The sequence below is a fragment of the Arabidopsis thaliana genome (genome assembly GCF_000001735.4).
Source record: "Arabidopsis thaliana chromosome 1 sequence".
Taxonomy (NCBI): Eukaryota; Viridiplantae; Streptophyta; class Magnoliopsida; order Brassicales; family Brassicaceae; genus Arabidopsis; species Arabidopsis thaliana.
In genome coordinates, this window is record NC_003070.9 from 1,036,465 (window position 1) to 1,059,467 (window position 23,003).

Consider the following 23,003-nt stretch of genomic DNA (forward strand, 5'->3'; position numbering starts at 1 on the left):
CCATTTGATATCTATCGTACACGTGTCTCTAAATTCTCAAAGTAAATACCAATCGCACGGAGACGAAGCAAGGAAGTGCATCTTCTCCTTCTCTTCTCGGTTTCAAGAGCTTTCGTCATTTAGATCTGGGTTTTGTACATCACCAATGGCGGAATTTACTAACATGCTAATGAATCCATGGGTTCTTCATCTCCAGAAGCTCGAGCTCGAGCTCAAGTGCCCTCTATGGTTTGTTTCACCCACAGCTTCCCTTTCCTTGATTATATTGTAGAGTAATCGAGTTTTTGTTTAGTGTTCTTGGAATCGTAACAAGAGATTTACGTAATTTGCAGCTTAAAATTGCTTAATCGACCGGTGTTGCTTCCTTGCGACCACGTCTTCTGCGAGTGAGATTATCTAACTACTCTGTTATTCTTTAACAATTCATTACAAATTTGAATTCATATAGATTCTTATCTTTCTGGAAATTATTTGTACAGTTCATGTGTACACAAATCGTCGCAAGTTGAATCGGGATGTCCTGTCTGCAAATCTAAACATCCCAAAAAGGGTAAGTCCAGTGATATCATTTGAAGATTAGTGTTCAAGACAGTATGTGAAATTGTGAATTACTCTCATGTGCAGCTAGGAGAGATCTTCGATTCATGGAGAGTGTTATAAGCATATACAAGAGCTTGAATGCAGCTGTTAGTGTTCATCTCCCACAATTACAGATTCCAAATGATTGCAACTACAAGAACGATGCATTGAACAATTCCAACAGCCCTAAACATGGCGAATCTGAAGATTCTGAGATGACTGACAAGGATGTGAGCAAGCGCAGTGGTGGTACTGATTCTTCTAGTCGTGATGGTTCTCCTCTTCCGACCTCAGAAGAAAGTGATCCAAGACCTAAGCATCAGGATTGGACTGAAAAGCAGTTGAGTGATCATCTCCTATTATATGAGTTTGAATCAGAGTATGATGCTGCCAATCACGTAAGAGCATATTACTGATCATTTTGATTTATCAGTGCGCAATATTGAAAGATGTTTATAAATTCCTCTTTTTTTTCTTCTTGCTGCAGACTCCGGAAAGTTATACAGAACAAGCTGCAAAAAATGTGAGGGACATCACTGCTTCTGAGCAGCCTAGCAATGCTGCAAGGAAGCGGATATGTGGTGATTCCTTTATCCAGGAAAGCAGTCCGAATCCTAAGACTCAGGATCCGACTTTGCTGCGGTTGATGGAGAGCCTCCGGTCAGATGATCCCACTGATTATGTTAAAGCACAGAACCATCAGGTGCATTCTCGTCTTACTTCATAAGTTGACTATTTTAGTTTATCAGTTATGAGTATTCTTAATCACACATTTACATGTTAATAGATGGTGTACTTCAGTTTTTGGGTAATCTATAGTTTTGTTCTGTGCTTGAGATCAAACAACTTAAGATGTGTAGTGATCTTTTGTGTCCAGCAGTTACCCAAAAGTCATACAGAACAAGATTCAAAAAGGAAGCGTGACATCACCGCTTCTGATGCAATGGAAAATCATCTGAAGGTCCCCAAGAGGGAGAATAATCTGATGCAAAAATCTGCTGATATTGACTGCAATGGTAAATGCTCTGCAAACTCTGATGATCAGCTAAGTGAGAAAATCTCAAAGGCATTAGAACAAACATCATCCAACATAACCATTTGTGGTTTCTGCCAATCCGCTAGGGTATCTGAGGTAAAACCTTTAAAAGTCTTTGCCATATCCTCTGCTCTAGAAACTGAGCTTCTCTGTTTGTGAAGTATTTTACTCAACTGGCTGGATCAATATTTGTTAGGCCACTGGAGAAATGCTGCATTACTCTAGGGGAAGACCGGTGGATGGAGATGACATCTTCCGCTCCAATGTTATCCATGTCCATAGCGCATGTATCGAATGGTATAGAAAATGAAACCCAAAAAACTTCTACATTTGCTCATCTTTGTTTCTGCAAGTCCATGTGGATATAGTTTGGCTAGTGTTATAACGCTTTTGGCTTTTGCATGATAAAAATACTAAAAGTAGTTGAATAAATGTTCAGGGCACCGCAAGTTTACTATGAAGGTGACACAGTGAAGAACCTGAAAGCAGAACTGGCAAGGGGGATGAAAATCAAGTGCACTAAATGTAGTCTGAAAGGTGCTGCCTTAGGCTGCTTTGTCAAGTCTTGCCGTCGAAGCTATCATGTTCCATGTGCAAGAGAGATTTCTAGATGCCGTTGGGATTATGTATGTTTTGCCACATTCTCTACATTCTCATTCACATAAGAGTTACTTACCAATGTTCTAGTTATAATGTGAGATTGTTTTCTTGGTCTTTACAGGAAGATTTTCTTCTACTTTGTCCGGCTCATTCTTCTGTCAAATTCCCGAACGAGAAGTCTGGACATCGCGTTTCCAGAGCCGAGCCCTTACCAAAAATGTATAATTCTGTTTCAGCATATAATTTAATACTTACAGTATGACATTATTATTCTTATGATAGCAACTAATAAATCTCATTACCTTGCTCCCTCAGAAATCCTGCTGAGCTATGTTCTTTGGAACAAACACCAGCTTTTACAAAAGAGCTTGTTCTCTGTGGATCAGCACTCTCTAAAAGTGATAAGGTCAGTACTAAGTTAATCTTCTTTCCACAAGGTTCAAACAAGAAACAAGTGTTTGTGGATTTACCACTCTTGGTTCAAAGTTGGTAGAGCTTTTTCATATAAAAAGACTAATTTTCTCATTGCATTGCTATTCCCTAGAAACTGATGGAAAGTTTAGCCGTTCGATTTAACGCGACCATATCAAGGTACTGGAACCCAAGTGTTACACATGTGATTGCTTCTACAGATGAAAAAGGAGCTTGCACAAGAACTTTGAAGGTTCTTATGGGTATTCTCAATGGAAAATGGATTATCAATGCAGCTTGTAAGTTAGATTGCTCACTCAAGAGTTTGTCATAATCTTTACTTTTCACCATTAAGGAATCTTCATCTTTACATGAATCAACCTTGAATTGTTTCTAGGGATGAAAGCAAGCCTAAAAGCTTCTCAACCTGTTGATGAAGAACCATTCGAGATTCAAATTGATACTCAAGGATGTCAAGATGGACCAAAAACCGCAAGACTCAGAGCAGAAACTAATGTAAGTATAAAAACACACCAAAAACAAGTTTGAAAGTGCTTTGCTTCTTTTAGATATCTCACTCTCTATTTTTTCTTTTGGCAAACAGAAACCAAAGCTCTTTGAGGGCTTGAAGTTCTATTTCTTTGGAGATTTCTATAAAGGATACAAGGAAGACCTTCAGAATCTAGTCAAAGTCGCTGGTGGTACAATCTTGAACACAGAGGATGAGCTTGGTGCAGAAAGCAGCAACAATGTCAATGACCAAAGATCATCATCGATTGTGGTTTACAACATTGATCCTCCACATGGATGTGCCTTAGGTGAAGAAGTCACAATCATTTGGCAACGAGCTAATGACGCAGAAGCTTTAGCAAGCCAAACTGGGTCTCGTCTCGTTGGTCACACATGGGTCTTGGAGTCCATTGCTGGTTACAAGTTACATCCTGTGATTGGCTAATTTAAGAGGAAGAGACAAAAGACATTTCAATTTCCCTACACATATGTAACATAGTTTAATTTTACTATTTTTGATTTCGTAAGATAACAAAACAGATTCGTGTTTGAACGCATATAAAATTCCAACTTTTACTTTCGAAAAACAAAGCTTTGTAACTTAAAGTTTGGAAATCTTACCGATTAATGACAGAATTAATGTTTTTAATGAAAAATAAATTGTAACGAAAAATGGTGTGCCAACGCACCAATACCAAAAGGCTTTGACAGGGCATTGGTGGGTCAAAATTGTAACGGTCACTTACTTTATCCTCCTTAATAAAGCTACACAATTAATAAATTAAAGAGGCAAAAAATAATGCTAAACAAACCCTAAATTCCCAATTTCCGAAGTGATCACTTTTTCCCCGCTCTCTTCGTAGTGATCGTCCCCACCACACCAGACCCCGCTCCTCAATTTCGATGTCGACCTATTAATGCTTGATCAAATATCTGGAAACCACACGCATGAAGTTTCTCTTCTTCTCTCGCTAGACCTTGAGAATTTTCGGGACTATGGGTTGCTTTTCGGGTTGCTTCGGTGGACGGAAGAATCGCCGGCGTCAGAGACGCAGAGATTCCGATGAAGCTAGAGATAACGTAAGTTTCCTTAAAAAAATTCTTACGTTTAGTTTGTGAGAGTTTTTATCTGAAATTCCTCGCTTCTTTCAGTTTCTTTTTAGTGATGAATTTGCTTGAATTACGCTACATTCTAGATAGATCATCTCCGTGTTTATCGCATTTAACTTCCATTGATTTTGCTTGACCCGATGAATTTGTTTGTTATGCATAGAAACTCTCTGTGGAAACTGCAGAACCTCATCATCTGAATGATAGAGTCCACATTGTTGAGGAGATCCCGAAAGCTTCTGTGATTCCAATCACTGAAATTTGGTGAGTGTGATTGTTTTATTTGTGTGCTTTTCCTCTAGATTCAAGTTTTAAGCTAACATTTTCTGATTTCTCAGTGACGAGGCTGAAGAGAAATGCAGTCCAAGCACTATTTCTAGGAAGAGAGTCACTTTTGACTCCAAAGTCAAAACCTATGAACACGTTGTTTCAGAAGAATCTGTTGAACTCTCAGAAGAGAAGAACGAAGAGGTTGAATCCGAAAAGAGGTCATTAAAGTCAAGCAAGACTGATGATCAGATCATTGAGGTTGCCTCCAACTCCTCAGGGTCGTATCCTGAAAACCACAGATACAAGAATTGCAGAGAAAGTGATGATGACATAGAGGAGGATGAGTTTGACTGCAGTGACAGCGATCTAGATGAAGATGAAGAATATTACAGTGATGTTGGATTTAGTGAGGATAGCTTGCATAACCCAACCAAGGAAGTTTATACTCAAGATATTGGGGATAAAACAGAGGAGATTGATTCAAAGCTGAGAAGGTCTAACGAGACTGTTAGAGATGGAAACCACTATGATGGCCAAGGAGTACTTAACCCTGTTGAGAATCTTACTCAGTGGAAATCCGCTAAATCCAAAGGGAGAACAAAGCAGAAACAGTCTCAAAAGGAGAACTCTAACTTCATCGCAGATCAAGAAGAAAAAAGGGATTCCTCTTCTTTCGGTACAGACCCTCAGATTGATGATATAACACTCAGCGTCAAACCGAAATGCAGAATTGAACCCAAGAAACTGCGAAACCAAGAACTGGCCGTTGATGCTAGCCTTTCAACATGGTTATCAACATCTGAGTCTGGTAGTGAATGCAACAGCGCCTCTATGTATACCTTAACACCCGAGAAACTCAAGTCTACCAGCTGCTACTCAAAACCGCTTAGAATCAATCATGACGATAGACCTGTATTATGCGCATTGACATTGGAGGATATCAAACAGTTCTCGGCTACATCTACGCCAAGGAAATCACCGAGCAAAAGCCCTGATGAGACACCTATTATAGGCACAGTTGGTGGTTACTGGGGTAATCGCTCAAAGGCAATAGATTGCGGCTCTGCATCTTCATTCAAGGGAATACCAAACACCAGTAGCAAGTACAGAGAGGTACGCATAAACCAGTAAAAACACTCCAAAAGATAGTAGAATTTCTGATATTGATTTCATCACACTTTCAAACCCAACTACCTCGAGTGCAATAATCAATCAGGTGTCCTTTTCCCCGACAATAACAGTTTTTTTGGAAGTGCAGGATAAGAGCGTAAATTGGCATTCAACACCATTTGAGGCAAGACTGGAGAAAGCTTTGAACAACATAGACAAATAATGGTGATGTACTCATTCCACACTTGCTTAGTTGGTACTGTAAACCTTTGGTTGATAATGTGTGATTTTGATTTGATTTCTCTCTGTTACATATAACCATTTGTTTGTTCTTTTGGATGCATAAGTCTCTCAATATAATATGACACGAAAAAGGGGAAAATAAACAAGAAACAGATTCAAAACAGCTCTCTCTTATTCGTGGATTCTTCTTTTTGTTTGAAGCTAAATCAAAGTTTTGTGTTTGGTTTTGATCAGGCGACATAGTAGATGGAGTTAGGGAGCTTGAAGGTTCTCCTGGGAAGAGGACAGCCTGCAAAGCTACTCCATTGGTCACCCATCACTCCCCAGACTCTGTAACCAAGACTCATTAGCCATTTTCTCTTCTCTGACTTGTATTGTTTCACTTCCTTTTGCTGATCTTCTAGCCCCCTGCATTTTTCAGTTTTCTTGTTAGAGTACACTAAAATTACTAGAGGGGTGTACAAAATCGGTTGTGTGCTCACTTAAGAGTGAATATATGAAAACTACTCAAGGTATTAAGGAGTGGAAAAACTTGACTTTTGATTCATCTTGATTTTGAACGGTTTTAGAGAATATATGAAACAGATAGATTTTGGCTTCAATATCCGGTATAGTTGTACCTGAGCATTAGGTTGGACCAGCCATAGTAACCGGCTTGGATGAGGTTGTCGACGGTGGCAGACCTGAGATATTCTTTCCGGGAAGAGATCAAGAAGATCTTAATGCCTCTTTCTCTGATGTCGTGGTACAATTTCTTCATGTGTGGCACTGCTGGTGCTTTCTTCTTCTGTATCCAATCCTCGAATTTCGTTGAGTTCAATTTCTCTCCTCTGTTTTTAATCCATTAGCATGAGAAAAATAAGATTAATCCAAATTGAACCGAAATCTAAAATTCACATCTCTAATCAGAGATCCGGTCCGGTTCAGTCAGATCCAAAGTGCATTCACTTAAGTAAAAAGCTAAAAAGTAACAATATGTACAGTTACGTATACACAACACCCATCAATTCAAGTTGGTTTATCTTAAACCGGGTAAGATAGAGAATTTCATAAATTACCCGAAGAAGCCATTTTTCTTGTGGTAAGGGATGGTAGAGAGAAGCGTGTCATCGATATCAAAGATCCAAGCGTCCATGCCGTCACACTTAGACTTGCTACAGCACATGCTCCCGAAATGAAGAATGACCTCATCAACGGTTCTCGCCACGTCATCCTTGTACTGCGATGACGTCATGTAATCCTTAATGTGCGATACACACTCTTGAGGCACCACATCGAACTTTCTGATGTTGTGAACTTCCACGTTGATCCTCCAGCTTTCACAGTATCCTTTCAGGTCCGTCTTGATACCTTTAGAAACGATACCATTTTGGCTTGACGATGAGCCGAGTCCTCTGAGTTGGTTCAAGATGTTCCAGTCACCAGCTGAGACGACTCCGACCAAGAGTGAGGCTATTGTCAGGGAAAGAAACATGGTTCGGTCCATGTTTGAAAGAAGAGTTTTGGATCTTGAGATTTTGATCACAAGTGTGTATGTGTTTGTGTGTAAAGAGGCTTTTATAAGTAGAAGAGTCAAACTGGCAGCCCTAACAATAAAGAAAAATAATTAATACACAAATCTGAATCAAAGTTTTTGGTGTTTCATTATTTTTTTCATAAATAAAATAATAATTTGGTTGTAATTATACATTATAGTATTTTTAAAAATATATATAGTTGTTTACTATACATTCATGCACGATATGATCTAGCTTTCCAACATTTTATGGGAGGCAAAATTATGAAAGTTTAACTTAATATGCGGGTGAAACTAAAAGATTTGGATAAATTAAAGATAATTAACTGCCAACTTGCCAAGAAGTATGATTGTATGAACTTATCAAAAAAAATAAAAAAAGTATGATGGTATGAGCAATTGTTTTCCTCGATTAGTGGCGATATATTTGCCAAAGTGTATAATTACATAATGTATGTAGAATTGTAGATGTATCATGTATTTGACTATCGGCACAAATAGTATACACATTGCAATTAACAAATGAAGTTGGAAATTAATTTTTAGGATTTGAAATGGATACATCATGAAGCAAGTTGGATGATAGTGTGAAATAATTGTAGTTCCAATAATTGATGCAATCAAAATCAAACAGCTATTTAACTTACTTTTATTAACAGTTCAAATCAAACGATCAAACTAATTGTTTTTGTTTTTTTTCCAAATGATGTTCAAAGTAGACATTGTTATATACGTAGACTCTATCGACACCAAAAATCAAATGGGATCACAAGAACAATATTCATATATAAGAAAATAGCAGTTTCGAGTCAAAAATCTAAAGTAAATTACACCAAAAGTTCTTTTAGAACTTGTTAGCATTATGAAATGGAAAGGACAAGATAGATAGATCTAGCTAGAGAGGAGGTGGTAAGGTTATGGTGACAAAATTGATTGAAGAGTTGGAATGGCAGCACATGGATTTTAATTTTAATAAATAAAACCGTTGAATAAATTGATTTGTTGGTTTGCTAGCTAGCAAGGCAAGGATAGATGTCGACAAAATTTAAATATTGTTAAATATATACACGAAAATACATATAGAAATGGTAAAAGTAAAACATGACGCTCATGAACAACTCAAACCTATTTTTAACCAAAACAAAAAAAAAACAACTCATAACTGTTTTTAAAAATTTTCACATATATATTTTTAATCCTAAACTCTTTTTTTCTTCTATGCTGCATTTGTGAAAATTAATTTGGATCTCTTAATTGAATATAAGTAGAGTATAGATATTAAGTCATTAGAAACACTCGGTTTTCCAGCAAAGCACGTATACGACCGATCATGCACAGTTGGACTACAATTAAATGCTTATTATTTTCAACTGCCAATTCAGCTTAAAATTGAATAAGTTAAACATTTACTACAACTTTTGGCCATATTTTGTCAAAATAATCGTAAAATGTTAACGATGAGAATCTCATTTTTCCCGTTATTTTGATCTTTTAGATAATACGTGTTATACATTAGGATACCACTTTCGTAAAAGCTTACTTTCTTAAGCAAACAATTATAACATTCAAAAAGTAGAATGGTCAATTAAGTAACACCGATCATAACATGACAAGAGTTGTTTGTTTATAATTTGTTAATCACGTTTTGATTAAATTTCATACATAAATAGATTATATATATAGTGAGAGAGTTGTTCAACGGCAATTTTTTAGCTTTTTTCACTTGTTTTAGATGAACACACCATATGCACAAAGACAATACAATCATACTTTCCATCTCCATAAACTGAGTGATAAAAGTAAGAAGTAAAAACTTGTCCATCCTAGACTCCTAGTCTTACGATCAGGGATCCGTTGGCCCTCAACAGTGCGGAAATTTATGGTTTACTACAAAAAAGAACGTGGTTTAGAGAGATTTAGAATTAAAGATGGTCAAACTTCTAAATTAAAACAAAAGGCACTGGACCCTCGAGCTATACAGAGTTTGATCACACAATACCCAACTTAAGCTTCTTTTTTTCCCAACCTACAAAATCTATTAACCCGGACCGGTTTGGAGAGTCCCATTCACCAAAAAACAGAGGGTCTCATCACGTCTTTTCTTCTTCACTAGCCTCTCATGCTTTGTTCAAAATCTGCATGGTCTCTGGAACATAACAAAGGTAAAAAAAATTCAGTCAGTGAGATGCAGGATTGATATTACTCAGTCCCATGTAACAGAATCAACAAACTCTGATGATATTACTCACTCGTTGATCGCTTCTTGTTCCTGCAGAATCTGCTACCACACAGACAATCAAAGGGTTTCATTAGAGAGTCATTATCGTTGAAGTCAATGCCATAATCCTGAGAATGTGAAAGGGTTACATCAGATCAATGTATATCAAGATATCAGTAAGCATTAGGAATATACAATCATTTTCATCGGTATAGAAACTTCTCAGCCTAATATAAAATGGATATGCGAAATTATACACACCCATGCGAGTTCCTCCATTGCCTCGATGTCTCTTGTTGTGAAGAATGCAAGCTGGAAAAGATTACAGTTTAAACAATTTCCCCAAAACAGAAGAAACATATGAGCAAAAGATTATATATGAGACCGTCATTGTATCATTACATGATAATAATGCTGATCCGGAGTCTCGACTTGAACTGGAATCTCGATCAAGTTTGCATCAAGACATCTACATACATCAAAGGACAGAAAGAAACATCAGTTTAAAATAGAGAGAAACACCATTGGTGTTCTGAGTTTTAGGGGAAGCCATTACCTGTGGTTAAGGAACCTTGAGATATTTCCATAAAACATCCCATCAAGACACAGAGCTTTGTCACCCTCTAACCTTTCTTCAGAACCCCAATGTGCATCCAATATCACAGGCAAAGTGGGTTTATCTTCAAAGCTACGTTGGTATAACTCCGGAATTGTCAATATCTCTCCAATGTACTCACAAATAAATGCCCCTTTAGGCAGTTTCTCTAAAGTCCTAAGTCCCCAGCCTTTCCCATTTGGCGTGAAAAACACCTGATATTAAGAAAAAAAGATGACTGATCAAAAATGGAAACTAATTGATTTATATAACAAGATGAAAGAAAAACACGTAAAAGATTGTTAGTTAAGGTGAATGTTTTACCTGTAATTTGTTGTGCATTCCTCTTTGCACCACTCGGTTACCGCATCTCTTAGTGCAACCACATTTGAACCAACACTCTTTAATGGCTCCCCTCTTTAGATGCCCTTTACATGGTTCCAAAATCTCAACCTTTTTAGCTCTCTCCAATGGGCACTCTTCACAGAATCGCAGCACCTGTTTCCGTTGATCACGAGCCTCAGAGATCCGAGCTTCCAAGAATTCTTCTTTGAGTAACCCATCTAATGTGTACGCAAACCCGTTATCAACACCAATTGCACAATTGCACGACATTTCTGAAGCCAGGCAGTCTTCGATACAAGAAGTGGAGCAGCTTTGCTCATCAGAGAAACTTGAGAGCGAGAATATCACTGGAGCATCTTGAAACACAAAGCTGTGAGGCATGTAACGGAAACGGGAAGGAACCTTCTCGTTGATCTCATTCACCCATGGAATCTCAACGTTTTCTTCACCAGCCGTAATGTCCTTCATGTTGCTAATTGCTTTCCAGCCATCTCCCGAGATCTCGCATTCAGGAACAACCACCAACGGCATCGAAATGCCAACTGCACCACTTTCATCACCCGCCTTACTCATGTCACATACGGTTTCTGTTTCAAGCAACTGGCTGGTTGAATTCTTTGCCAAGTCTATGTAACAGCTACACATGTCCTTCATGAACCCAAGGACCGAAAACTCGGGGTGAACAATTTTGTACGACTTGAGGCACTTCTCCTCCATTGCTCTCCGAAGATCCTCCATAGAAGGCAAATGCAAATTCGTTGTTTCTCCAGTTGCAGGCGCGAAACTTAGACAAATCTTTGCCTCACCAGAAGTCGAAGAAGCTAATTCAACTGAAGCAGCAGCAACCTTATGCTCACTTGATTCCCCAATAGCTGAAGAAGGAGACACATCCATGGCAGTAGTATCATTGAGAATATCTTTGGTTTCCCAATCCCATTCTTGCACATGTATATTTGATTTCCCCATCTCAAGCATGGGAGCTGAACAGTTTCCTGTATCTAAATAATGAAAAGAAGTGTCAGAAGGAAACATCACAAAAGACAGATCAGGTTAAAATGCAAAGGTTTCAACATCTCATCACAACCACATAAAAAGCAATAAAAGAAAGATTACTAAGTTTTATCTTGAGTTCATGTAACAATACCTGAAATCACAGGCTTATGATCGATATTGGGTTCATCATTGAGGATAACAAGTGCACTGGCTTCAGAAACCTTCGTTTCCATAGGATGAGCTGGCAATAGAACCATTGGTGGTACTTCTTCGGGCTCCATTGACAAGCGACTGCTGGAGCTAGGACTTGCATTGTTATAAACAGTCATTGCCAACCCTCGTTCACCATTTCTGCGTACGTACCTCTTTAACGGAGGTAATTCAGTCACACCATCATCTTCATCTTCCTCTTCAGGCTGTGTCTGTTTCACCGAAAACAAAATAAACACAGGCTATATAATATGACCAAGAAACCCGAAAAACAGATACTAAACATACCTTGAGATCCTCGTTGTTATAGGAAGATGAAGATGAAGATGAAGATGAAGCTCTTCCACGTCTACTGCGCAACCTCCTTTTCAATGGAAATTCATCTTCATCCATATCGTCCTCTTCATCTTGTACCAAAGGCTGAGTTTGGTTTAACCAAAAAAAAAAACAAGTTAATGTTTCATGATGATAACAAATTCTAAAACAACAAAGATATTTAGGTCGTATACCTCAGGAGCTTTCCTCCTTCCCCTGCTCGTTGCTACACTCTAAAGAAACAAAAAAAGATCATCAAAACCTTGAGAAGAAACAACATCAAAAAACACCAGAAAATTGTCATCAAATTAAAGAAAGTTAACTTACTCTGGACTTCTTTTCCTCTTCCTTCTTCTTCTTTTCCTCTTCCTTCTTATTTTTTTCAGTGGACTACCATATGACATATCAAAGAAAGAGAACTGACTAAGTGAGAATATGTAAACAATCAAATAAAGAAAATAAAAAGTGATTAAGCAGAAAAAACAGACCTGGGCATCAGCCTCGTCGAAGATTGCATCAAGAAGGACCTTATAAGCATCCTCTTCAATGAAATCCCAGTTATTCTCATAGGTCTTGAGAAGTTTCCTGAGAAAGGCCCTTGTTTTCGTCTCTGATATTCCTAAAAGCTTCATCGCGTCACAGGCTTTCTTAATCCTAAGATTCGGTGCCATTTTCAACAAGTTTCTGCAATAACAAAGCTGAATCACTCACCAACCTCAAAAAACTTCAGAAATAAACATAGCAAAGTAACAAAAGTGGAAACTTTCATCTTCCTGCCCCACCAATAAGAGCGAAACCAGAGAAGAGAGTAAAAGAGTTAGATGTGTAACGAAACTAATGTGACTAAGACCCTGAATTTTGAGATGAAAGCAAACAAAAAAACAAATGTAGGAAGAGCCATTACCAAATACTTATTACCCACCAAAAAAATTGGAACTTTTTCTGTTTTTTTTTTTTTTTTTTTGGAAAACCGAAGGGACAACAAAGTACCAAAACCCTAAAACGTTTCAATTTTCCAGAATAAAAAAAACGAGTAGAGGTCTCGAAACGGAAAAGATTGAAGCTTTAGCAGAAAAAATGAGAAGAACTTACAAGCAAAAGAACCAACTCTGAAACTGATTTAGGGTTTTAAGAGGGTGAGACTCTGTAGTGAGAGAACCGGATTTTCGACTTTCCTCAGAGAAGAGAATGTAGTGAAAAACTGATGGTAGATTTGCTTATGCAAAGCGTATTTTTGATCAATGTATCTCTCTGTCCAAAGAAAGACGACAATTTGAAACTTTAAAAGACGAAGTGAGGAAAGAAAAGTGTATACTCTCCACGAAGGAGAGTCTTCAAAGATTTGAGAAACGCAGCGTTTGGGAGTCGTCATTGACTTTTTCTGTATGAGGCGAATAAGACAAACTAAAAGTGAACCTTTCTTTCTCTCTATGCAGTGTCAGTATGATTGACTGATTTTACTCCTTCGAGTTGACTGGTTTAACTCCTTTAAATCATATGGGCTTCATCAAGTATGGGACGGCCCACAACATATGTTTTTTCTTTTAAGCGATTGGGTCCAGGACAGACAACGTTTTGTTCTACTACAATTGAATAACCCAGGGAATTCAAGTATGATTTCAGTTTTTGGTTTAAAGTAGAATTTTGTATAGTTCTTTTGGTTCAAGTGTGAAGGCGATAGGGGAAGAATAAAATCAAGAGATTCAGTAATCAGCAAGTCAGCTAAACCAAAACCCTTCATGCAAACAGAGTCAAAATACACATTGAAAACTGAAAAAGTGGGAGTCAAAGGTTTTGTCACGAAAAGAGCAGTGATGCTAACAAGATATTTGCTGAACAAAAGAAGCATCATCAAGGTTTAGGCAGTCTATTTACAGGCCTTGCCATGTAAAGGAGTGATGATCAAATCAAAATTTGAACTAAATGGCATAAATGTTGACGAGAAATTAAGACAAGTGTAAACAGCTAAGTTTACCAAAGATCCTTACCTATATTCTTAACCAGATTGCCAAATAAAATTTCGAAGATTGATGCTCCACTCAAAGTGAGTCACAGCTATGAGATTAAAAGAATAATCACTTGTACGGAGAAAATCTCAGCCCACATCATAAATTGCCAAATAAATTAGAAGAAGATTGCTCAAACACAATCTTCAAAATAGCCAATTGAAATTCATCAAATCCCTTATGAGTAAACCTAATCTTACACAAGGAAGGAAACTAACAGCTTCTAATCGAGTAGCAGAAACAAGCATGATAATATCAAATTTATGATATGATCGACGGATTAGGGTTTCTAAAGTTACTTTAGAGCATCGCACCGACCGGTGGGGTTCCGAGAAGACTCGCCTGCTCAAAATCTATCTCGCCTAATCGATGATCTTGCTCCAACTCTAAGATCAAAGGCACGGCAAGGATGAGAAACGTCGTACCGGCGATCCACGCCGCCTTCCCGGTGCTCTTTAACAGCTTCTTCGACACGTAGACGGCATCGCAAGCGGCGCGTCTTCCCTGAGAAACGATATCGTAGTTTGAAATCTTCGCCAAGATGCTCGAATCGCCTTTGCCGGCTCCGATTTTCTTAGGCGCCATTGATTGAATGAAATCGAGAGAGATTGAAAAAGTTCAGACTAGAGACGACGACGAGGGTTTCACTTTGAAAAATAAAATTGAAAGGGGATCCTCGGCTTTAATAATGTACGGGTCAGTAGGCCCATTAAGAAATCTAATGACCCATTTACTTAACGGGCCAGATTGAGTTCCAGTGTGCGCCGACCAACACGATACGCGTCGCCTTTCGTTTTGGTTCGTCGTCTCTAACCCTATACCCCCCTCTCTTCGTGTGTAAACGAAACACACCAAAATCAAAAGCTGAGAGCTCTCTTACATTGAAGCTACTTTCGAAGATAGCATTCACTGATTGGTAAAGAGTTCTAGAAGCGACGAGCATCTTCTTTAGTTCCCGAGGTACATATCCTTTTCTCGTCTCTACGAATTGGGAACAAAACTAGGGTTTTACATTAGCTCATTTTTGTCGGGTTTCTGCTTTTGTTTCGGTTGTGGTTTAGATTTTTGTCCTATTGTAGAAACTTCGTATCATGCTTTCCTGGTTGTGATTCATAGGAAGATAGAGTGAATTTTGCTTTACGCTAATCTTATTTGCTTGCATTTAATGAAATCCTTCGATGAGTTTAGTATCAGTCTTCTGTGTCTTTAAACTGATTCTGTTCTTATGTGAATGTAGTTTTCTGCGTTTGAGAAGTCTGTTCTAGAAAGTAATGGGTGACAGCGAGGCCATGGTTTCCGAGGGTTATACTTCTGCTCCATATGGAGACTATAATGCTTCTGCTGCTACTGTGGAATCGACCGGGCAAGAGACTGCACCAATTGTTGATGCATCACACTCGGTCAACAATGATTCTTTGGTCAATGGTACTGCGCCAGTTGAGAACGGAAGTGCAACAGATAATGTGGCTGTGACTGCTCCAGCAGCGGAGCATGGAGACAATACTGGTAATTTCTTCTTCTTTTTGAAAGCTTGTATGAGCACATATTGATTCTAAGAGGCGTCACTAGAACCTGATCTTAACTTCGATGATGATAATCCTTTACTTATTCCTTCTCTCTTGTTACAGGCTCTACACTCTCAACGGAAGAGGAGCGCTTGTGGAATATTGTAAGGGCAAATTCTTTAGAGTTTAATGCTTGGACTGCCTTGATTGATGAGACGGAGAGGATAGCGCAGGTATGTGTGGAGTTACATAATGAATCTTATTTTTCCGGTTTTCCCTATGTACTCTGCTCTGAGTCCTCTGACCTTCGTGGTGACGTAAATGTTTGTCATCTGGATTATGTTTCCAAAACTTGTTTGCTATTTGAATCTTAAGAATGAGTATTCCGTTTTTATTTGTACACCATAAGTCGCTGTCATCTTTCGGTATATTTTTTCTAACTTTTACTGTCAGCTACTTGATTAATTTGCTCTAGATTGTTAATGTTTTCCTTGCTGCCCTGATTACAGGACAATATAGCAAAAATCCGGAAGGTCTATGATGCTTTCTTAGCTGAATTTCCTCTGTGTTATGGCTATTGGAAAAAGTTTGCCGATCATGAGGCTCGGGTGGGGGCAATGGACAAAGTCGTGGAGGTTTATGAAAGAGCAGTGCTGGGAGTGACATATTCAGTGGATATCTGGTTGCATTATTGCACTTTTGCCATCAATACATATGGAGATCCAGAAACGATCAGAAGGTAATGAATGCTTATTCTTCTATTTGTATGTGTATTAACAACTTGGTGATTTTCCAATTACCTAGACAAAATGGTTTTACCATCTAACCCTTTTTTTAGATTGCTACAGCAAGTCCTCTCGTTTGTGGCGGAAAGATCTGATGGAATTAATTTTAAAATACTTCGTTTTTCTATGTTCGACACACTAGCTTTTAGCCTCCTTCCATTGCTATCTGATATCTTTATCTAAAACTGTTCCCTTTTTTGGTGCTCGTTACTTCTCTGGTTTAAAAATTTTGATGTTAAAATATATCTGTTTTAACTGTCACCCTCCCCCGAAGTTCAAAATGCTGCTGGAAAGATGTCAACCAGTTTTGGGCTTAGGTAGCCCTTGACTGCTCGATTTTGGCCATAGTATGCTTTTACTAGGAAGGTAAATGCAGTGTTTGGCAGTATCATGCATTCAAAGAGTGAATCCTTTTCTCCATAGAACTCGTGTTTGTCTCTATTGATTGGATATGTCTGTTTCTTTCAGCTCATATGACATTCTTTTTACTATAATGCTGTTGCAGGCTTTTTGAACGAGCTTTGGTTTACGTTGGAACTGATTTTCTTTCCTCTCCGTTGTGGGACAAATACATTGAGTATGAGTACATGCAGCAGGACTGGAGCCGAGTTGCCTTGATTTACACCAGAATATTGGAGAATCCAATTCAAAATCTGGATAGATATTTCAGCAGGTAATTTTTACTGATTGCATTAATCATTATTGTCTGTGCTGAATTGGATAGAGTCTATTTATGTGGATTGTCATGGTTATGGAGAGAAAACATCATTTGATGCACTATGTTGATTTAGCACTTAATCGAGTTCAGCTATCTGGCAGGTGTGCTGTATCATACATTTGATATATGCTTAATCTAATTTTATATTTCATCTGTCATAGCGAGGGTTTTTATGTTTTGCTCATAATCTTTAGTTTCTTTCTGATGTGTATGTTGCTTCGTTTTTGGTATTTTTTCTGTTGTTGATAAGTTCTTGTCTTGCTATAGTTTTAAGGAGCTAGCTGAAACACGGCCTCTGTCGGAACTAAGGAGTGCTGAGGAATCCGCAGCTGCTGCTGTTGCTGTTGCTGGTGATGCTTCTGAAAGTGCAGCATCTGAGTCCGGTGAAAAGGCAGATGAAGGACGATCTCAAGTTGATGGTTCCACCGAACAATCCCCTAAATTGGAAAGTGCTAGTTCAACTGAACCTGAGGAGTTGAAGAAGTATGTAGGCATCAGGGAAGCCATGTACATAAAATCGAAAGAGTTTGAATCTAAAATCATTGGTTATGAAATGGCTATAAGGAGGCCCTATTTCCATGTGCGTCCTCTGAATGTCGCAGAACTGGAGAATTGGCACAACTATCTGGATTTCATTGAGAGGGATGGAGACTTCAATAAGGTACTGGGGTTTAACTCTCTTATACGTGAACGTACAAGTGTTTTGTAGATTAAGTTGTACCTCTGTCATATTATTGACCTACAGTTAAGTAGTATCTGGTGCATCATATGCTTGATTGGGTTTCCATTGGATCAAGCAACTTTTAAATGGGAAATAACTGAGACCAAAGCATGTGCCTCGATTTGGTAACTTTAAGGCTAAGTATTTCGAACTCTCAATTTGTCAATGGATATTTTAGGCACATGAATTATCCTGTTGTTGAAGTTCCAATGTTATTAATGCAGGTGTCTTCCTAACATTCTGTCTGTCAGGCAAGGAGGGTCCCTCTGTATGTGAGGGCCCCTCTGTTGGACTTGTAGAGTATTTCTTGTGGATTTCTCCTTTTGTGTTTTCTATGTTTACATGGTTTTTTTCCGTAGTCATCATCATATATGTTTTACATTCGATTGTCTTTTCCAATAGGTGGTCAAGCTGTATGAAAGATGTGTGGTTACCTGTGCAAATTACCCAGAATACTGGATTCGTTATGTGACAAACATGGAAGCAAGTGGAAGTGCGGACCTTGCAGAAAATGCCCTTGCTCGAGCAACTCAAGTCTTTGTCAAGGTATGAATTGTGTTTCTCCAACCTTTCTGGGTAGTTAAATTTCATTATTTTCGAGTGGCTTTGCAGAATAATTCTAAATAGTCAGCTTTGAGTCTCATGGTTATTTATCTGCTTTCTTTTCTTTCATAGAAACAACCAGAGATTCACCTATTTGCTGCTCGATTAAAAGAGCAGAATGGAGATATAGCTGGTGCTAGAGCTGCATACCAATTAGTGCACTCTGAAATTTCTCCTGGACTTCTTGAAGCAGTAATCAAGCATGCAAATATGGAATACCGACTAGTAAGCTTCAATGGTGATTAAAGAACTAGTATAAGATTATTATCACTGGTTGTTTCCCTTACATGTCTCCTAATCTTATCTGTAGGGTAATCTGGATGATGCTTTCTCTTTGTATGAGCAAGTGATTGCTGTTGAAAAGGGGAAAGAACATTCCACAATACTGCCACTGCTGTATGCGCAGTATTCAAGGTTTTCATACTTGGTACGTCACATGGTCTCTACACTACTAAGACTTTATAGTACTGATTTTTGAACTCGTTTTGTTTTGTTTTCGTGATGGAGTATGTAGTGATACTTTATAGTACTGATTTTTGAACTCATTTTGTTTTTGTTTTCGTGATGGAGTATGTAGTGATTTGGCTTCTTACTTTTCTTAATATTACTTTCAGGTCTCCAGGGATGCTGAGAAAGCTAGGAGGATTATTGTCGAAGCACTTGACCATGTACAACCGTCAAAACCTCTCATGGAAGCACTGATTCATTTTGAGGCGATTCAGCCACCACCAAGAGAGATTGATTACCTTGAGCCACTTGTAGAGAAAGTTATAAAGCCAGATGCAGATGCCCAAAACATTGCAAGTTCCACTGAGAGGGAAGAGCTATCCTTAATATATATAGAGGTAATGGAAAAGAAAGAAGACAATTCTTGTTTGAACATGATGTATCTATATTATTGGTTTTAACACCCAAATGTGCATGGCCTTTGCAGTTCCTGGGTATTTTTGGAGATGTGAAGTCCATTAAAAAAGCGGAAGATCAACATGTTAAACTGTTTTATCCTCATCGGAGCACGTCGGAGCTGAAAAAGCGTAGCGCAGATGATTTTCTCGCATCAGATAGGACGAAAATGGCAAAAACTTACAACGGCACTCCACCTGCTCAGCCAGTATCCAATGCATATCCAAATGCTCAGGCTCAATGGTCTGGTGGTTATGCTGCGCAGCCTCAGACTTGGCCACCAGCACAAGCTGCTCCTGCTCAACCACAGCAATGGAACCCTGCCTACGGTCAACAGGTAAGATACCAAAGATAGAACCATATCCATTTCCTTCCTTCTATACTTTTACTCTTATAATAGTATCGAATATACCTTTGTAGGCTGCTTATGGTGCATATGGGGGATATCCTGCTGGCTATACCGCTCCACAAGCACCAACACCTGTGCCACAGGCCGCAGCTTATGGAGCGTATCCTGCTCAGGTAACCAAAATTCTTAATTAGTGTTAAACTCAGGAGTATTTAGGAGGATTACAGGGATTAGCCACCAGTTTGAATTGGGAATCACTCTTGGAGATAAGTCTTTGATCATCTAACTTGGATCTTATCTTTGTGAAATTTTTTGCAGACATACCCAACGCAGAGTTATGCACCTCCAGTTGCAGCAGCAGCACCAGCGGCTGCACCGGTGCAGCAACCGGCTGCTGCTGTTGCTCCTCAAGCGTACTACAACACGTACTACTGAGCCTATTACTGCTGCTGGTCGTTTTTGTAGTGTAATTGATAACCATTTGCTTCTATCTACTCAAATTTAGTGTCTGGATGTTTACATGTCTCTCTTTTCTCGATCAGTGACAATAGATATTTACTTTTCTTCAGTTTGTTTGATTCGTAAAAGTTCTTGGATTTACGCCGGTTATGATACAGATTGTAACCAGAGAAGTTGAATTGATGGAGCCGGGTAGTACTGTTTCAATGATCTAACTCAGTTAAACTCCTCAGAAGAAAAAAAGGAAAAGTAACGACGCTTAGAGAACTTAATTTTCCAAAAAGAAAAGAATAGACCTCGAATTCTTACTTAATGGGAAAAATATACAATTTTAAAACTTATGGGGTAAATATGCGAGGATTTTTAGATATATTTTGAAACAAAACATATTTTGTGCGACTGTCCAAGTTTTTCGTGTTCATCATCATTTTCTTGTGGCGTTTCTTCAAAAACCAAAGTTACTTTTTCCCCAAGGTATTCGCTGATGTGTGGAATTGGATAAAACAGTTTCATGACTTTTTGGTTTTCTCAATAAGAGGAAAATCTTTAATTTATTGCCCGAAGGAAATGGTAAACAAGTGATGAGATGCTACAAAGCTGACATATTTCCACCTTCCTGATTAATTAGGGTTTCGCGCGATCAGATAAGAATGTTGGGTTACAAATGTCTCCACTGGAACAATCTTATAGATTTACCGCCATTAAAGGACCCTGAAACCTTCTCTCTTCCTTCTTCCATTCCCCATTGGCCTCCAGGTAACTCCAATTCCATTCAATTCCCGACTTCTCTTGTCAACGATTTCGAATTCAAAAATTCTATTTCAATTTTAGGTTTCTTAAGCCTTGACAAAAGAGAGATTTTTATTTCTCGATTTTCCTCAATTTCGTGAAATTCAATTGGGTTTTTCAATCAGATCTCTATATCCACTAATCTAATTCGAACAATGGTCAATCAAATCTTTTGCGTTTTCAAAGAGGATTCTTTAAAGATTGCGTTTTGAAGAAATTTTTCAGCTGGGTCTCTTAGATTTTGTCTCTCCATCCTTTGAAAACTGATCAGGTCAAGGCTTTGGCTCTGGAACAATCAATCTCGGCAAATTACAAGTCATCAAAATCACGGATTTTGAATTTATATGGAGATACAGATCCACAGAGAAGAAGAAGAACATTTCATTTTACAAACCAAAGGGATTGTTACCTAAAGACTTCCATTGCTTAGGTCACTACTGTCAGTCTGATTCTCATCCTTTGAGAGGTTATGTACTTGCGGCAAGAGATTTAGTGGATTCATTAGAACAGGTAGAGAAACCTGCATTAGTGGAACCTGTTGATTTTACTCTTGTCTGGAGCTCAAATGATTCAGCAGAAAATGAATGTAGTAGTAAGAGCGAATGCGGTTACTTCTGGTTACCGCAGCCTCCTGAAGGGTATAGATCGATCGGTTTTGTGGTTACAAAGACTTCCGTGAAACCTGAGTTGAATGAAGTTAGATGTGTTAGAGCTGATCTTACTGATATATGTGAACCCCACAATGTCATTGTCACTGCTGTTTCAGAATCTTTAGGTGTTCCTTTGTTTATATGGAGAACTCGGCCTTCAGACCGAGGAATGTGGGGCAAAGGTGTCTCTGCAGGTACTTTCTTCTGCAGAACTCGGCTTGTTGCTGCTAGAGAAGATCTTGGTATCGGTATTGCTTGTCTAAAGAATCTAGATTTGAGTTTACATGCGATGCCAAATGTTGATCAGATTCAAGCTTTGATTCAACACTATGGTCCTACACTAGTCTTCCATCCTGGTGAAACTTACTTACCTTCTTCTGTTTCGTGGTTCTTCAAAAATGGTGCAGTTCTCTGCGAAAAGGGAAATCCAATCGAGGAACCTATCGATGAAAATGGTTCGAATTTGCCTCAAGGAGGAAGCAATGACAAGCAGTTTTGGATTGATTTGCCGTGTGATGATCAACAAAGAGATTTCGTCAAGCGAGGAAACCTTGAAAGCTCGAAACTTTACATTCATATTAAGCCTGCTCTTGGAGGAACGTTCACGGATCTTGTCTTCTGGATCTTCTGTCCATTTAACGGACCAGCAACCTTAAAACTAGGACTCGTCGATATCTCATTGATCAGTATTGGCCAACACGTCTGCGATTGGGAACATTTCACTCTCCGAATCAGCAATTTCTCTGGTGAGCTTTACTCAATCTACTTGTCTCAACACAGTGGCGGCGAGTGGATCGAAGCATACGACCTTGAAATCATTCCCGGAAGCAACAAAGCCGTTGTTTACTCTTCAAAACATGGTCACGCAAGCTTTCCTAGGGCTGGGACTTACTTACAGGGATCGACAATGCTTGGGATTGGGATAAGAAATGACACTGCGCGTAGTGAACTCTTGGTAGATTCGAGCTCACGGTACGAGATCATTGCAGCGGAGTATCTCAGCGGAAACAGTGTGTTGGCAGAACCGCCGTGGTTGCAGTACATGAGAGAATGGGGACCAAAGGTTGTGTACGATTCAAGAGAGGAGATAGAGAGATTGGTGAATCGATTTCCGAGGACGGTTAGGGTTTCGCTTGCCACAGTGCTTAGAAAACTTCCGGTGGAATTATCCGGCGAGGAAGGTCCTACAGGACCAAAGGAGAAGAACAATTGGTATGGCGATGAAAGATGTTGAAATTCTCACTGTTGGGAAACAGATGTGGTGAGATTACCATCGGAGCCCTAACTGTGTAACTTGTAAAGGAAGATGAAGCTTTGATTGCGCAAGAGATTAATTACACAATTAGCGTAGGATTAACGTAAAACTTGTCGTTAGAAGTGTATACAAGTGGGTCCCATCATGTATTTAATTAAAATAATAAAGTTATATAGACGAACAAACCTCCACCAAACGC

At 38.7% G+C, this 23,003-nt stretch overlaps 7 protein-coding genes and 1 long non-coding RNA gene across 16 annotated transcripts; 5 read left to right on the top strand and 3 right to left on the bottom strand.

Annotated features, from left to right (window-relative positions):
• The first annotated feature begins 28 nt into the window (after window positions 1-28).
• BARD1 (breast cancer associated RING 1) lies at window positions 29-3,798 on the top strand. 2 transcript variants are annotated; one of them, NM_001331456.1, is made up of 13 exons: window positions 29-228; window positions 333-386; window positions 480-550; window positions 625-977; window positions 1,067-1,282; window positions 1,460-1,711; window positions 1,812-1,912; window positions 2,055-2,241; window positions 2,337-2,434; window positions 2,531-2,621; window positions 2,760-2,925; window positions 3,024-3,142; window positions 3,231-3,798. In NM_001331456.1, exons 1-13 carry the CDS (start codon window positions 146-148, stop codon window positions 3,579-3,581), a joined length of 2,142 nt encoding a protein of 713 aa, NP_001318917.1. In that variant the 5' UTR covers window positions 29-145; the 3' UTR covers window positions 3,582-3,798. The 2 variants fall into 2 exon arrangements, with proteins under 2 accessions (NP_001318917.1, NP_973758.2); NM_202029.2 differs by having other exon boundaries at window positions 73-228; window positions 480-554; window positions 629-977; window positions 3,231-3,760.
• A 112-nt stretch (window positions 3,799-3,910) lies between these two features.
• AT1G04030 (eisosome protein) lies at window positions 3,911-6,428 on the top strand (the record flags this gene model as incomplete). Of its 2 annotated transcripts, NM_100284.3 has the most annotated exons (5): window positions 3,911-4,216; window positions 4,410-4,510; window positions 4,585-5,629; window positions 5,775-5,851; window positions 6,104-6,428. In NM_100284.3, exons 1-4 carry the CDS (start codon window positions 4,133-4,135, stop codon window positions 5,847-5,849), a joined length of 1,305 nt encoding a protein of 434 aa, NP_171899.2. In that variant the 5' UTR covers window positions 3,911-4,132. The 2 variants fall into 2 exon arrangements, with proteins under 2 accessions (NP_171899.2, NP_001320872.1); NM_001331457.1 differs by lacking the exon at window positions 6,104-6,428 and having other exon boundaries at window positions 3,919-4,216; window positions 5,775-5,849.
• On the bottom strand, window positions 5,898-7,423 carry AT1G04040 (HAD superfamily, subfamily IIIB acid phosphatase). Its single transcript, NM_100285.4, has 3 exons — window positions 6,928-7,423; window positions 6,490-6,699; window positions 5,898-6,277 (listed from the first exon to the last, which is right to left on the bottom strand). Exons 1-3 carry the CDS (start codon window positions 7,353-7,355, stop codon window positions 6,100-6,102), a joined length of 816 nt encoding a protein of 271 aa, NP_563698.1. The 5' UTR covers window positions 7,356-7,423; the 3' UTR covers window positions 5,898-6,099.
• Window positions 6,654-6,951, top strand: AT1G04237. Its single transcript, NR_138676.1, has one exon. It is a non-coding gene; the product is annotated as an other RNA (long non-coding RNA).
• A 1,710-nt stretch (window positions 7,424-9,133) lies between the features above and the next one.
• SUVR1 (histone-lysine N-methyltransferase SUVR2-like protein) lies at window positions 9,134-13,400 on the bottom strand. Of its 3 annotated transcripts, NM_001331458.1 has the most exons (12): window positions 13,154-13,400; window positions 12,550-12,745; window positions 12,389-12,451; window positions 12,256-12,294; window positions 12,035-12,166; window positions 11,688-11,958; window positions 10,523-11,541; window positions 10,160-10,413; window positions 10,006-10,072; window positions 9,865-9,915; window positions 9,635-9,731; window positions 9,134-9,531 (listed from the first exon to the last, which is right to left on the bottom strand). In NM_001331458.1, the coding sequence occupies exons 2-12, from the start codon at window positions 12,730-12,732 to the stop codon at window positions 9,503-9,505; spliced, it is 2,205 nt and encodes a 734-aa protein (NP_001320725.1). In that variant the 5' UTR covers window positions 12,733-12,745; window positions 13,154-13,400; the 3' UTR covers window positions 9,134-9,502. The 3 variants fall into 3 exon arrangements, with proteins under 3 accessions (NP_001320725.1, NP_171901.3, NP_001320724.1); NM_100286.4 differs by lacking the exon at window positions 13,154-13,400 and having other exon boundaries at window positions 12,550-13,013; NM_001331459.1 differs by lacking the exons at window positions 12,550-12,745; window positions 13,154-13,400 and having other exon boundaries at window positions 12,389-12,515.
• A 640-nt stretch (window positions 13,401-14,040) lies between these two features.
• Window positions 14,041-14,730, bottom strand: TOM22-I (translocase of outer membrane 22-I). The gene has a single exon (NM_100288.3). It carries the CDS (start codon window positions 14,650-14,652, stop codon window positions 14,368-14,370), a length of 285 nt encoding a protein of 94 aa, NP_563699.1. The 5' UTR covers window positions 14,653-14,730; the 3' UTR covers window positions 14,041-14,367.
• Window positions 14,731-14,847: 117 nt separating this feature from the next.
• PRP39 (Tetratricopeptide repeat (TPR)-like superfamily protein) lies at window positions 14,848-20,363 on the top strand. Of its 5 annotated transcripts, NM_001197976.1 has the most exons (15): window positions 14,848-15,027; window positions 15,305-15,573; window positions 15,696-15,805; window positions 16,082-16,311; window positions 16,863-17,030; window positions 17,343-17,736; window positions 17,821-17,921; window positions 18,001-18,064; window positions 18,199-18,342; window positions 18,472-18,624; window positions 18,710-18,826; window positions 19,014-19,244; window positions 19,334-19,639; window positions 19,723-19,824; window positions 19,970-20,363. In NM_001197976.1, the coding sequence occupies exons 2-15, from the start codon at window positions 15,339-15,341 to the stop codon at window positions 20,084-20,086; spliced, it is 2,472 nt and encodes an 823-aa protein (NP_001184905.1). In that variant the 5' UTR covers window positions 14,848-15,027; window positions 15,305-15,338; the 3' UTR covers window positions 20,087-20,363. The 5 variants fall into 5 exon arrangements, with proteins under 5 accessions (NP_001184905.1, NP_563700.1, NP_001322270.1 ...); NM_100289.4 differs by lacking the exons at window positions 17,821-17,921; window positions 18,001-18,064 and having other exon boundaries at window positions 14,879-15,027; window positions 19,970-20,355; NM_001331460.1 differs by lacking the exons at window positions 14,848-15,027; window positions 17,821-17,921; window positions 18,001-18,064 and having other exon boundaries at window positions 15,070-15,573; window positions 19,970-20,301.
• Window positions 20,364-20,576: 213 nt separating this feature from the next.
• Window positions 20,577-22,990, top strand: AT1G04090 (vacuolar sorting-associated protein (DUF946)). Its single transcript, NM_100290.3, has 2 exons — window positions 20,577-20,866; window positions 21,171-22,990. The coding sequence occupies exons 1-2, from the start codon at window positions 20,761-20,763 to the stop codon at window positions 22,781-22,783; spliced, it is 1,719 nt and encodes a 572-aa protein (NP_171905.1). The 5' UTR covers window positions 20,577-20,760; the 3' UTR covers window positions 22,784-22,990.
• The last annotated feature ends 13 nt before the right edge of the window (window positions 22,991-23,003 follow it).

Coding starts and splice junctions, on each gene's coding strand:
- AT1G04090 (NM_100290.3), top strand. CDS start 20,761: ATGTTGGGTTACAAATGTCTCCACTGGAACAATCTTATAGATTTACCG. Junction 20,867..21,170: donor CATTCCCCATTGGCCTCCAG/GTAACTCCAATT, acceptor AAAACTGATCAG/GTCAAGGCTTTGGCTCTGGA.
- BARD1 (NM_001331456.1), top strand. CDS start 146: ATGGCGGAATTTACTAACATGCTAATGAATCCATGGGTTCTTCATCTC. Junction 2,242..2,336: donor CTAGATGCCGTTGGGATTAT/GTATGTTTTGCC, acceptor TGGTCTTTACAG/GAAGATTTTCTTCTACTTTG. Junction 2,926..3,023: donor ATGGATTATCAATGCAGCTT/GTAAGTTAGATT, acceptor AATTGTTTCTAG/GGATGAAAGCAAGCCTAAAA.
- SUVR1 (NM_001331458.1), bottom strand. CDS start 12,732: ATGGCACCGAATCTTAGGATTAAGAAAGCCTGTGACGCGATGAAGCTT. Junction 12,452..12,549: donor TCGACGAGGCTGATGCCCAG/GTCTGTTTTTTC, acceptor GTCATATGGTAG/TCCACTGAAAAAAATAAGAA. Junction 12,295..12,388: donor AAGAGGAAAAGAAGTCCAGA/GTAAGTTAACTT, acceptor TTGTTTCTTTAG/AGTGTAGCAACGAGCAGGGG.
- PRP39 (NM_001197976.1), top strand. CDS start 15,339: ATGGGTGACAGCGAGGCCATGGTTTCCGAGGGTTATACTTCTGCTCCA. Junction 17,922..18,000: donor AAAGCATGTGCCTCGATTTG/GTAACTTTAAGG, acceptor CTGTTGTTGAAG/TTCCAATGTTATTAATGCAG. Junction 19,825..19,969: donor ATGGAGCGTATCCTGCTCAG/GTAACCAAAATT, acceptor AATTTTTTGCAG/ACATACCCAACGCAGAGTTA.
- AT1G04040 (NM_100285.4), bottom strand. CDS start 7,355: ATGGACCGAACCATGTTTCTTTCCCTGACAATAGCCTCACTCTTGGTC. Junction 6,700..6,927: donor AAGAAAAATGGCTTCTTCGG/GTAATTTATGAA, acceptor GATTAAAAACAG/AGGAGAGAAATTGAACTCAA. Junction 6,278..6,489: donor TGGTCCAACCTAATGCTCAG/GTACAACTATAC, acceptor TGAAAAATGCAG/GGGGCTAGAAGATCAGCAAA.
- TOM22-I (NM_100288.3), bottom strand. CDS start 14,652: ATGGCGCCTAAGAAAATCGGAGCCGGCAAAGGCGATTCGAGCATCTTG.